The sequence below is a fragment of the Acomys russatus genome, chromosome 7 (genome assembly GCF_903995435.1).
Source record: "Acomys russatus chromosome 7, mAcoRus1.1, whole genome shotgun sequence".
NCBI lineage: Eukaryota > Metazoa > Chordata > Mammalia > Rodentia > Muridae > Acomys > Acomys russatus.
Genome location: NC_067143.1, coordinates 8644124 through 8657862, shown reverse-complemented (window position 1 = coordinate 8657862; position 13739 = coordinate 8644124). Strand labels below are relative to the sequence as shown.

At 48.1% G+C, this 13739-nt stretch overlaps 1 protein-coding gene across 2 annotated transcripts in view; it reads right to left on the bottom strand.

Annotated features, from left to right (window-relative positions):
• Nav2 (neuron navigator 2) overlaps positions 1–13739 on the bottom strand; it is a 363149-nt gene that overhangs the window by 104132 nt on the left and 245278 nt on the right. For both annotated transcript variants that reach the window (XM_051148610.1, XM_051148608.1), the window contains one exon: positions 9001–9123. In XM_051148610.1, coding sequence (XP_051004567.1) covers positions 9001–9123 — 123 coding nt within the window. The remainder of the gene's footprint in view (positions 1–9000; positions 9124–13739) is intronic.

Here is a 13739-nt window from a genome sequence, read left to right as displayed (position 1 = left end):
TTTATAAAGGATATTTTACATATCTCTCCGTGTGTATGTGTGTAATTTGTATGCACGTGTATCTATGTGAGTATGTGCACATCTGTGCCAAGGCTCCTGGATGCCTCGGGTGTTATGTCTCACCTTCCCCCTCTCCCTCATTCAAGACAGGGTGTTTTGTTTTGTTTTGTTTTGAGACAGGGTTTCTCTGCTTAATAGACCAGGCTGGTCTTGAATTCACAATGATCCACTTGCCTCTGCCTCTCAGGTGCTGGGACTAAGGGTGTGTGCCACCACGCCCGGCTTTTTTGTTTGTTTGTTTCTTTGTTCCCACCTCCCCCATCAACATCCCTCCCCCGACCCCCACCCCCACCCCGGCCCAGACAGGGTTTCTCTGCATAGCCTTGGCTATCTTGGACACATTTTGTAGACCAGGCTGGCCTCAAACTCACAGTGATCTGTCTGCTCCTGCCTCAAGAGTGCTAGGATCAAAGGTGTGCACCACCATGCCCAGCTAGAGTTTTTTTTGTTGTTGTTGTTTTTTGCTTTTGTTTTAACAGGCAGTGTCAGTCTCTTTTTGTACCCTTTATTGTCTCAGAATTCACTGGTTTGTTTTTTTTTTTAATTTTAAAAAAGATCTATTTATTATTATGCATACAGTGCTCTGCCTGCATGTACACCTGCAGGACATAAGACGGCATCAGATGGTTGTGAGCCACCATGTCCTCTGGAGGAGCAGTCAGTGCCCTTAGCCTCTGAGCCATCTCTCTAGCCCCAAGACAGGATATCTTGAATTCTCCTGTACATGCCAACCTAGGCAACTAGGTGAAAAGGTTCCAGGATTCTCCTGTCTCGGCAATGGAATCGCAGATTTCACCACTGTGCCTGGATTTACTGAGTTCTGGCTATCTAAACCCAGGTCCTTATGCCGTTGCAAGAACTACTCTACTCACTCACCAGACCATCTCCCCAGTCCATCCGAAATATCTTTGTTCTTAATTTGGTGTATGATGCCTGTCGGGGGGGGGGGGGGGCGGGTGCGTGCTGGCTAGCTTTAGGTCAACTTGGCACAAACTAGTCATCAGAGAGGAGGGAGCCCCAATTAAGAAAATGTCTCCATAATAGCAGGCTGCAGGCTAGCCAGTAAGGCATTGGCTTAATTTGTTATCGATGGGGAGGGCCCAGCCCATTGTGGGTGGTGCCACTCCGGGGCTGATGGTCCTGGGTTCCATAAGAAAACAGATTGAACAAGCCCTGAGGAGCAAGCCAGTAAGCAGCACCCGTCCATGGCCTCTGCATCAGCTCCTGACCCATTTGTGATCTTGTCCTGACTTCCTTCCAAGATGAACAGTGATGTGGAATCATAAGCCAAATAAACCCTTTCTTCCTCAAGTTACTTTTGCTCATGGTGTCTTCACAACACGAGTAACCCTAACTAAGACAGGATGCAGGCACCCTCTCACTGTATGGTCTCTGCTCTCCTGGGAATACTGTATTTCCCTTCAAATGGAATGCAAGTGGAGCCAAATGACCTCCTTCGATCAACATGGTCACTCCTGGGCAGAGACTTTAAGAGGCATGTCCCTTACCACACTCGCCATCTCCTCATGATGGCGAATTATTAGCCCTCAGTCTGCACAACAGTCCCTCTGGCACCCTGGTTCCCAGTAAGAACAGTGACCAACATAAACCTTCTAAGGTGGCTGGATGACAGGGGTGAGAAGGTTTGGAGTTGCTTGTTATACAGCATAACTTATATTACCCTAACTGATACCAGGCCTTTCCAGGATCCCTGGGTTCAGTCAGGTGAAGTTATTTTCTGCTGTGGGGCACCCTTGGATTGGGTCTCAGGGCCTAGACTTTGGAAGTTTCCCAGTCTTTGCTTTTTCTCTTGGACCCCTCATTCCAGCTTCCACGCTGTTAGACGTCTTTCTATCTTAACTGTAAGTGTTCAAATTATCTTTTAAGCATTGCTTTTACATGTATGAGCCTTTGCCTGCAAGCATGTCTGTGTGGTATCATCATGCCTAGTGTCCTTGGAGGCCAGAAAAAGACATCAGAGCCCCTGGAACTAGATTACTGTCATTAGCCACCACACAGGCACTGGGAACGCAAGGACCTCTGTAAGAGCAGCCAATTCTCTTCACTTCTGAGTCATCTCTTCAGCTCTCCTGCAACTCATCCTTCCACAATGGTTGGAAGGGCACGGCTTATGAAAAAGTGTCTTTTGGGGTCATGGCTACATTGGGGTCATGGCTACATTGGCGTCATTGCTATGTTGCTCTCCAGCGGCTCAGCGGTGTCAGGGAATGGAGTGGCTCCTGGTGGTGGTGGGGGGGGGGCAGGCAGGGTGAGGTGGGGATGGGGGTGGGCACTGCGCCTTTGCCCTTCCTTTCTAAGTGGGAACACTGCTGGTGAGAAGCTGTGCTGCGCCACGCTTGGCAGTCTGTTGGTTCCCAGCCCTTTACAACCCTCTGGAGAATTCCTCTGCGGCTTAAGGTGCAGATGGTTTGCTTCCTGTCATCACCGCCCCCTGCTCAACCCAGGTGGCCTCTGCCCACAGACAAGGCCTCTTGCTTAAAAAGGAAGCCAGTGGCAGGGGCAGCCGGGGAGGGGGGGGGGAACGCTCCAGGAAGGCCAGTGCGGGGTAATTATCACCCTGTTACAACGGAAATAGAGATTTGCCTCCAAGGCCCCTTTTATGGGCTTTGAAAGAGTGACTTTCACTCTCTCCCACTTTGTTCCTGGATGCACAGGAGTGGAGGGAAAGGGGCAGAGCATGGAAAGGATCAGAGGGAAGCGTGAGCAAGGGTGCAGGCTGGCTTCTGGGCTGCAAGCGGCAGTTGGTGGAGAACAGGTGTAGGCCTTGAGTGCAGGATGCAAGGCAAAAAGGACACGGGGGGGGGGCGTCATTGGGACTGATGGGGGCCCCTCAGCCCTCAAAGTAAGAAGCAGGAAGAATGAGAGGAAGGGGTGGGGATGGGGAAAGGGGATTGGGCGAGGGAGGGAGACAAGGGTGAGAGGCTTTTCATGTTCTAGGTAGAGAACCCTCCTGTTTGAATATAAAGCTGCCCTGCCCCCAAGGCTCCTCTGTTGGCTGAGGCTTGGCACCAGGTGCTGGGATGGAGAGGCTACTGGACACAGTCGCACTCGCTTCATTGATGCACTTACCCTCTGATGTATTCACACTGTTTACACCGAAAAGACTGTTAGGGGGTAGGATTCAGCTAGAGGAAGTGGGCATAGTCTATCCCAGCTACTTCCTGCCTCTCTGCTTCCCACCAGCTCACTCTTTCTTTTTTAAAGGTTTATTTATTTATTATTATGTATACAGTGCTCTGCCTGCATATCCACAGGCAAGCCAGAAGAGGGTGTCAGATCACATCACATCATAGATGGTTGTGAGCCACCAGGCTGTTGCTGGGAATTGAACTTAGGACCTCTACAAGAGCAGTCAGTGCTCCTAACCACTGAGCCATCTCTCCAGCCTGGTGAGGAAGTCTTTCAACTGTGCCCTTCGGTCAGCAGCATCTACACAGTGAGTCCGGGCCAGTCAGAGCTACATGGTAATACTCCATCTCAGAAAACTAAAATGAGAAACTAAAACGACTATTACAGGAGCCATACAGTTGTTAGCCAAGGCTGAGAAAGGTTTTTGGATGACTTCAGGATCTTGGCCAACTCTGGTAGCCCTGCACTTCCTACGCCACTGAAAGATGCATCTTCAGACTTGGAAGTTAACTCTTCCTCTAACCAAGGCCACAAAACTACAGTCAGAATTCTCAGTGTCCCTACTCTGAAGTCGCAAGGAGACCGAGGACTTAGCTGCGCGGGTGAGTGTGCTGCTCGGTGCAGAATGCTTGCTTTGTTCTGTGTCACATCATGCAGCCTGGCAGGAGAAGGACTCTTGCGTTTTCTTTTGGGGACAAGACTTGGGCTTGGTTTTGCAGAATGCTTGTTAGCAGGCCACACAACTTCTCACCCCAGGTCTCGCCTGTAAGACAGCTTCCCAGTTCAAGTGGGAAACAGGGCTGGCTTCGAAGTCCAGGGTCAGGGGCCAAGTGCAGGCTACACAGCCAACGTGTGTTCTGTGTCTGTTTTTAAAAAGCAGTCTCAAGGCTTTACTAACAGAGATACCACCTGGAAAGTGAAAAGACTCAGCCATGATATGGAGCGGGAAGCAACAACAACAGCCCTCTTCTTTCTGCTTGGTTGCCTAGCCTAATCTAAAGTATACACTGAGCCCAACTCCTGTCCTGTCGACACAATGGGACCTGGACTTGCCAGGAAGGAGAAGCATCTATGTAATGGCCCCCAGCCCATTGCCTGTTAATCTGTAGGATTGTCAGGACCGCTGGACACAGGGGCCCTTTGCAGTGTCCAAGAAGGAGACTCACAAGTGGCAACTTTATAAGCTTTCTGCTTATAAAGCACCTGACCTGCTAGAATCCAAGAATTCCTGACATGTTCAGGAGTCACAGTGCTACATGCAGAAAGCATCTGACTTATAGCCAGCCTCTCAGCCCTGCAAGCCACACCCCCTCCTCTGAAAGTACCCTTCATTCTGTTATCTGGGGCCTATTATGTGTAATGAGCCACCTCCACCTGCTCCATTCAATCCTCCCTCCACAGCTGGCTGGCTCTGGTTTGCTGGATATAGTCGCTGATCACTAGCAGGAAGGGGTTGGGATCCAGGGTGACATCCCTGAAGAGTGACAGGAGATCAAGGGGACTTTGTGTTTTGAATTTATCATCTTCGTTTATTATTTCTCAGAACTGGCTGATGACATAAAGACTCAAACTAATAAAGTGTCTATCTCCAGGGCTCTGAAGATACACATTCCTGTTTGTGATTTTTTTTTAAATTTACATTTATTTTGTGTGCATTGGTGTTTTGCCTGCATGTATGTCTATGTCAGAGTGTTAGATCTTGGAGTTACAGACAGTTGTGAGCTGCCATGTGGTGCTGGGATTTGAACCCAGGTCCTTTAGAAGGTCAGTCAGTGCCCTTAACTGTTCAGCCATCTCTCTAGCCCTGTATTGGTGACTCTTAATGACCCGAATGACACACCAGGCCATTCTGCAAATAGTCTGAGTCTCAGCATCCTGTTCCAGTCTCAGGACCAGCTGTGGTCCTAGCTGGAGGGTCTATGCTAGTGACTGACTTTCCTAAATCCAGGATGCTCTGCCCTTGTGTGCCAACTTTCCCTGGCTGAGAACTAACCGGGGCTAATGTCTCAGCCATTTCATGTTTCCTCAGTAGATCTCTTGTGCTCTACTGCTTATGTGTGAGACTATACATAGGCAGGGACTCGGGATTTCCCTTTACATAAAACTTCCTGGAAATTACCTTAGTTCTTAGACCTTTGTTTTTCAGGTTGTAGGAGAAAGATTCCCGTCATTTTAAATGGCTCAAAGAACACATTTTCAATCACAGGGAAAGCAGAATCATGCCCAATTTGCATATTCACCATCTGTGGCACACTCCCGTGATACTTCCTAGTCACTGTCTCACGCCTACACGGTTCTCAGCACAAACAATGTAAACCCATGGGTTTGACATGCTAGCTGTAAGTTCCAACAAGCAGTAAAATTAAAATATAAATATTAAAAAAGGAATAGTTCCCTGTCCTTTACAATGGTTTCATATCCTAGAGTTAGCCCCTACTTTGCGAAACATTCAGCTAGCTGTAATGAGACAATGGAACAAACAGCTTCCGTCTTCCAGTCCTAACCCCAAAATCTTAAAAAAGCAGCAAGATGCCCAGCTGTTACCCGTAATTCCATCAGCCCCCTCCAACGAAGCATTAGATAAAGAGACTATTTTAACTAAATCTACAAAGGAATGGAGAGCTAGCTCAGTCAGGAAAAAGCTTGCCTTCCAAGTGTCAGGACCTGAGTTTGATCCCTGAATGCCATGTTGCATACACAGGGAGGTAGAGACAGGCGGATCCCGGGGGTTTGCAGCTCACCAGGCTAGCCCACTTGTCAATGAGAAATCCAGTCTCAACAAATAAAAGAAAAGAAAAGAGATTGGCTAGATACCTCAGTGGTTGTGAGGACTTGGCTGTGAAGTCATGAGGATTGGAGTTTGGATGCAAACACTCATCAAGCAGTGTCCCTGTAAATACCTATAACATTGGCTCCTGTGGGAGCAAACACTGGAAGTCCTCTGGGGCTTGCTAGCTTCCTGTACAGCTGAGAAAGATGGAGGCCCAGGTTAGGGAGAGACTCTGCCTCAAAGACACAGGTAGAGAGTGGTGTTAGGGGCAGATATCTGATACCGTCTACTAGCCTGAGGCCCAATACCTGACGTTCTTGAGCCTCCCTATGTGCGTGCGCACGCGCACACCCACACACATATGTGTACCCACACAAATATGCACGTGTGCACACACACACAGACAAAGAAATAAAAGCACAACTATTTCCATTTAGTCAGCAGTGTGGCATCACCAGGGTCTATTCACTACAGCTATGGAGGTTAAAGAAATTTAGCACATTCCACAAGGATACAAATATGTCCCTGTTAGTAACTTAGAACTTATATAAAACAGGAAGACATTTGTATCATTATTAAGTCTTTTCTCTCTCTCTCTCTTTTTTTTAAACCTTTTGAGTTTTTTTCTTAAAAACTTGGCTGACTACCTATCTATTTCGTGCTTAAATGATCACACCAGACCGCTCAGGCCTGGGAAGGACCAGAATACACTGCTATTCATTTGGTGCTGAAATGTGACAATGGCATAAAATGGCTTCCATCTCTCCAATCCTATGCCCCAAGTCTTGAAAAAGCAGCAAGAGGCTCAGCTGTTATCCATGATAATTCCATTAGCCCTCCAACGAAGCATTAGATAAAAAGCCATCCCAGAGGCTTCTGCTACAAGGGAAGACTGACCTCATAAGGCCGGAAAACAGGCATACTAACCAACTGTAACAAGCTAAAAACAAGCAGAATAATTTGACAAATTACAACATCACCAGTGAGAGCACTGAATGTTTTCTCCCAATGCTGTTGTTCACTGTGAAGATTTATTTGCAGGGTGTAAGCTTTAAAAAGTGAAGCTCTCAGTGTTTGAGAGATGGCTTGTAAGCATTTAAGAGCACTGGCTGCTCTTGCAGGGTACCATGGGAGTACCATGGTTTGATTTCTGTCACCTTCATGATAACTCACAACCCACCATTCCAGTCCAAGGGAATCTAGTGCCCTCTTCTGGCCTTTGAGGGTACTGCATGCACATGCTAGTGGGCAAAACACCCACGGGAATAAAAAATAAAAATTATAGCTCTCAGAGATTTCTATAGTCAAGCTCTGTCCTGTCCTTCATCACCCCCTTTCTGTTTTGCTTTTGTTTTTGAGACAAGGTTCCTCTATACAGCCTGGCTGTCCTGGAACTCACTGTGTAATCTAGGTTGGCCTCTGCCTCCCAAGTGCTGGGATTAAAATGTGTGCCACTATCCAGCTAGTTTTCTGTTTGTTTGAATGCAGTGTTGAGGAGCAAACCTAGAACTCTGTGCATGCTCAGTAAGTACTCTACCAACTAAGCTCTATCTTAGCCCTTGTGTGGATTTTTTTTTCAAACCAATAATTTTATAGAGTAGCAGCCACAAAAGTTAACTTGAGGGAGAACTCTGATGTTTTCCCCAGGGTAAATGACTGCACTGCATGCTGGGAGACACTGGGACAGATCCTGAGGTCTTGACAATGACTTCAGCACCTCCCCAACCCAGGCAGAAAACTTGGTAATGGGGTAGAAAGCCCTCACCCTAAAGAATGTGAGGATTCCTCTTCCTTTGTTGGGTGACATTTCAGTATTTATCTCTTTATGAAGTAAAGCAGCAGCCTTGCTTCTCTGAAGAGGGTCTGTGTGTGTGTGTGTGTTGTGCACGTGCACACAGAAGCCAGAAGAAGGTGCCAGATCCCCCAGAGACTAGAGTTATAGGGGGTTTGTGAGTCGCCCAATGTGGGTTCTCAGAACCAAACTCCACTGGAGGAATGGCAAGTGTTCTAACCACTGAGTCGTCTTGCCAGCCCCTCATCTGCCAGGACAAGAAAGTGACCTTACCTTGCCACATGGCTTTCCAAAACCTAAGAGAAGCACCCTAAAAGTACTCAGCACCTTCAAATCACTCAAAGCTCAGTTTCTTGCTAACTCTCATCAGCTTGGATGTGGGAGGATGTCAAGTGAGCCAGAACATCTCCCCAACAGCATGATAGCTACAGAGTACCTGACTCTAAATTGAGAGCCAGAAAGATAGCATGCTGGTGAATCACGCAGTCCCGACCCCTCCTTTCATAGCTTGTCCAAGGTCAGAGAATTGGTTAAGGTTAGGGTCGGGGCTAGAGAGCCGGAGGCCAAACACTCCTTCCTTATGGTAGGGCAGAGGTGGGTTGGTTTTGTCTCTGACAGTGGTGGTGACAAAACTTGACCCACCCTTAGTAATGTCAGCTTTTTGCCCTGTGTCAGTTGAGTTAGACCCCTTTCTTCACCTCCTAGCTCCAGGCAGCAGGGGACTTTACTTTAGGAAGATCTATCTACTCAGGTGTGGCCTGAATTCCTTTCTGCCTACAGACCTTCTGGTTCTTTCAAAAGGCAATACCTGGAAAGCTGAGTAATGAGAGAGGAAGTGAGGCAGGGCCCTGGGGCCTGCTGGCAGAGAGGTGCTGGGCAGAGTAAAATACAAAAAACGAAAAACAACAACAACAAAAACCCAGGAACAAAACCACCCAAGCCTGAACTCTGCTCTTGCAATTAGAGGTGTCAGCCTAGAGTCAAGGATGTAGCTTAGTAGTAGAGAGTTTAACCGATGCTCATGAGGTCCTGGGCTCCACTCGCCGCACCGTCGCCAAATACATACGTACACATGCGCATGCCTCACACCATACCCAGGAGGCACAGCAGCCCTTTCCTACTTTTGTGCCAGCTCAGCGCAGGAACGTCAGGGCCATCCTGTTTTTCCCGCTGAAGAGCACACCCATCTACTCTCCCAAATATCATGACCAGCATCTCGCAGGCCTACCTGTCAGCATCTCCAAGGCCCAGGGAGGTATTTCGTTGTAGCGTCTCTCGCACCACAGCCATCCCATCAGGAAGCCGGTTCAGGCGACGCGTGTAGAGGCCAAGTCCGCCATCTGTCATATACCTTTGAAACGAAGAGGATGGTTACAAGCAGCTGAAGGCAGGTTTGTCATTGTATTCCGAAACCCTGCAGGGTTATCTTGTGATTTGGGGAGTCCGGGGTGGGGTGGGGGCAGGTATTCTCTGAGGCTCTGTTTCTACAGCCCACGGAAACCTCAGCTGCCGACTCAGTCTAGGATCTTGTGGGGCGGGGAGAAAGCACTTGAAGCTTAATGAACCCCAACTCCTGGGAATCTCTGAAGCAGAAGGGAACTGGCGAATAAACTCAGCTGTCAGATGAATTCATGACACGCTTCTGAATGTCAGCAATTATGCAAGCAGGTGTCCCCGCCGATGTCATGTAAACAGAACTGACAAGTCCTCAGCACACTGTGGGCAAAACAGCTATGGAGTGGGGAAAGCTTTGAGGGAGGAAGCAGGAAAAGATGGAGGCTGGACAAAGGCTACGTGAGCGTGAGCGGGCGGCAGGCCTCGCAGCTGCGGTGGTGTTAAAGTGTAAACAGTGTCCGGTTTCACCTTCGGCACTGATGTCTTCAGAGGTTTCCTGCAAGACTCTGCGAGTGACATTCATTTACTTGGTGAGGCTCCGAGGCTGTTCAACTCAGTGTGCTGTAGTGGAGGCAGGACCCCAGAGCACAGAAGACTTAAAGTCTACCAACCAGAGAGTCCCTGCGAGCGCAGCCACTAGCCAGGCGCTGTTCAAGCATAAAGCATCTGTGCCTCATGCCACCCGGGCCCCTCCCATAAACCCCCATGGGGACTGGGAAGGTGGAACTCCTCATTTTCAAAGGGCAGCAGTGCCATTAGGCAGAGCCTAGTGCTGATCCTGATTGTTTTGATCCCGCACGGGTCCATTAGATCATCGGCTAGTTTCTGAAAAATTAAAATCTTTGCATTTCAAGTCTAATAATATGGAGCTCACATACACACCCATACACACACCTACACATACACACTACACACACCTATACACCTACACATCACTTACACAGACACTACACATGCCTACATGCCTAGACACTCCCACTACATATATACATATACACACCTACACATACAAAACACGCATACTACATATACACACTGCATGCACCTACACACACACACCACACACACACACACACACACACACTTAAGCATGCACACATAGACATGCTACATATACACACTAAGCATACACACACAGTACACACATGCACACATACTACACAGGGACATACAGACACGCTATATATACACAACACATTACCCACACACTACACATACCTAGACTACATACACACATACACACCTCTACACACAAATACACACACACACACTACACACATACACAAACTATATACATATGCACACACACCACACACACAAGCACATGCGCGCAGCCACACATGCACACAGACACACACAAATCTGTTCATCTCGTCAATCACACCAAGTGTTTGTGGTTGTGCCAATGAGGCAGAACAGAACGGACTTTTCACCCAGCAGTATGATTTAAAAAAAAAAAAAAAAAAAAAAAAAAAAGCAATTTGTGAAAATCCATTGAATTGTACATTTTAAAATGGTGTGCTTTATGGTACATGAATTATATATTAATGAAAACTAAAATAAAAAACGACCCCAGCTATAGCTAAGCAGTCATTTGCATAACTGCCTTTTAATGCCTTTCTCTGAGGAGTCGGCACACTTCTTGAATGCAGGGTCTGGTATTTTGTTCAAATCCACATCCCTAGCTCACCCCACTTCTACGTGTATATTAAATGTTTCTTTGCATGAATAAGGAGTGAAACACAGAGACCAACCACAGAGGGCTCAGCAAACACACACACACACCTACTGTGATCACACTGATCTTAGGGTTTTCCCTCCAGCTTAAACGTTAGCTAACGACACCTAAGACACAAAGAAAGGCAAATTGAATGCCTATCTGTCACTGTACCCAGGATCCATCCATCTGTCCATCTGTCTGACTCCCAGGTGTAGCAAGCCGGGGTATAGCCGAGTGGGTGACTTGTATCCAACTAGTAAAAGAGGGGGAATCACCTCCACCCAAAGGCACAGCTCCTACTGGAGGCTGAGGCTCAGCGTTGCGGAGAGAGGGGAGCTCTTTAAAGCACGGTCTCACGTCCCATTAACCTGGGCAGTTAATCTTGATCTCAGCAAAGAGGCCCTGCCTGTTAGATAAACACATTTTTTTTTTTTTTCCAACTAGGGAGATCTTGTCAAAGGACAAACAATCTAATTTTAGCAGCACTCATTCCCTGCTGGATTTTTATTGCTGGTGAAACATTACATACGGTCGGGCAATTACATGCACCTGGGCAAGCAGGCTGCACCCTCTTCCTCCGCTTTCTGCTGAGGGAAGAGTAGGTCTGGAGATCATCATTTCAGAGGTGGGATGTTGGGACAGATATACAATGTGAATTTTAAGTTTTTAAAAAGTTATTAGTGTGTATGAGTGTATATGCTGTGTGTGAGTGAGTGAGAGAGAGAGAGAGAGAGAGATGTGTACGTGGGTGCAGAGGTCAGAGGACGACTTTGTTCTCTCCTTCACGCAGCAAGTATCTTTATCCACAGGGCCATGTGCTGTCCTCTTTTTCTGGTCTCTGCCTCAGCAAAGCCAATCCCACATGCACGCCTGGCTCTCTGAACAAGCAGTCACTGGTATTTCCATCTGGAACCCTGACCAAGGCTCTGAGATGTCAACAGACTCAAGCTCCGAGAGCTTGGGAAGACAGGGGGGAGGGGATGTCACCCCATCTTTCGAAGCTCTGTCTGAGGCTCACGTGGGGTGGGGACGTGAGATGACTTGCCCAAGGTTACAAGCTAAGGAGACAGCTGATCCACGGATGAGTCCCAGAGCCCCAGCACCACACAAATCTTCTCCTTGGGGACACAAACAATTATCACTGTTTTCCAATAAGGAGCCATGACACCTCTGTATCTGCCACATGGGTTCCTGCCTACACCGAATGGCCCACCTGAGTTCTGCAGTGATAGTGGCTGAGGGCTTTTTGCTTCCACCTTTCAAAGCTTCCAAAGACCCCCAGAACAGGAGCACCTCATTAGATTAATTAGATAATGTTCCTATCATTGACTCCACATCATGGGCAATGGTTATATGGTCTTCTGGACACAAGTGGAGGCACTCAGCTCTGCGCCAGCCTGGGGCTAGAGAGGTGAAAGACCTGGCCTCTGCCCCATGAAACTCACAATGATTGGGAGTTAGACAGAGTTCTTCACTCCAAACAGAAGGGTGTAACACGAAGGTGCGAGAGGCTGGGGTGGAGCCGGGTGACCGCAGCTGTTAGAGAGCTGTAGAAGCTGGTCCTGCAGGTGACCCTGGGGTTTGCTAATGAAAAGAAGGTCCATCCAGGCACACGGACCCACAGCACAAACGCAGGGAGAACGGAAGAGGTAAGGCGGGAAAAGGAAGGAGTCTGTTGTGGCTGGAACCCCAGAGATAAAGGAGACAAAGTGCTGGGATGCAGATGGGCTGAGATCTCCTGAATGCTGTAAGGCGGAGAGACAGGAAGGTACCAAACAGGCAAGTAACAGGCCCCACTTCAGTTTCAAAGGCCACACTGGATTTTCCATGCTGCCATCATTTTGTACTTTTTTTTTTTTTTTTTTTTTGAGACAGGGTTTTTCTCTGTGTAGTGCTGGCTGTCCTGGACTAGCTTTATAGAGCAAGCTGACCCTGAACTCACAGAGATCCGCCTGCCCGTGCCTCCCAAATGCTGGGATTAAAAGTGTCTGCCACCACACCCCACAGACCCTATTTAAAAAAAAAAAAAAAAAAATTTATCTATATGTATATGAGTACTCGACCTGCAGGCCAGAAGAGGGCGCCAGATCTCATTATAGATGGCTGTGAGCCACCATGTGGTTGCTGGGAATTGAACTCAGGACCTCTGGAAGATCAGACACTGCTCTTAACCACTGAGCCATCTGTCTAGCTCATTGTGCCCTATTCAATTGATGTGCCTGGGTGTTTTGTGTGTGTGTACAGCAGTGCATCATGTACAAGCCTGATGTCCAGGAAGGTCACAAGACGGTGTTGGGTCCCCTGAGGCTGGAGTTACAGATGGTTGTGAGCCACCATGAGGGGGCTGAGAATCAGGTGTGGCTCCCCTAGAAGAGCAGACAGTGCTCTAAACTGCGGAACAATCTCTCCAGGCCCCGATTCATTTATTTTTAAACTATGTCTATGCATGTGTATCTGTGTGTGGGTATGTGCGCATGTGTGCAGGTACCTGAGGAAGCCAGAAGAGGCTGTGATCCTCCTGATGTGGGTGCTGGGAAGGGTCCCTTGGTCCCTTGGAAGGGCAGTACACACCTCTGTGCCCTGTCTCCTGCTCCCTGTGCACTGATTGCTTTTTGTGGTGAGCATTTTTCCACTGATAAACTCTTCCACAGACTTTTCTGAAACACTCATTCTCATGCTGGCTGAGCCACCTTGACTTTCAGGGAAAGAGCAAACTCGCAGGGCACATCTCATCATCCCTGTAACGCCAAAGTATCTCAAAGGCCACATGCCTCTCCTTCCTTCCTCCCTACCCCCCACCCCACCCCCACCCTCCTCTCTCTGGTTTTTGGAGATAGGGTTTCTCTGTATAG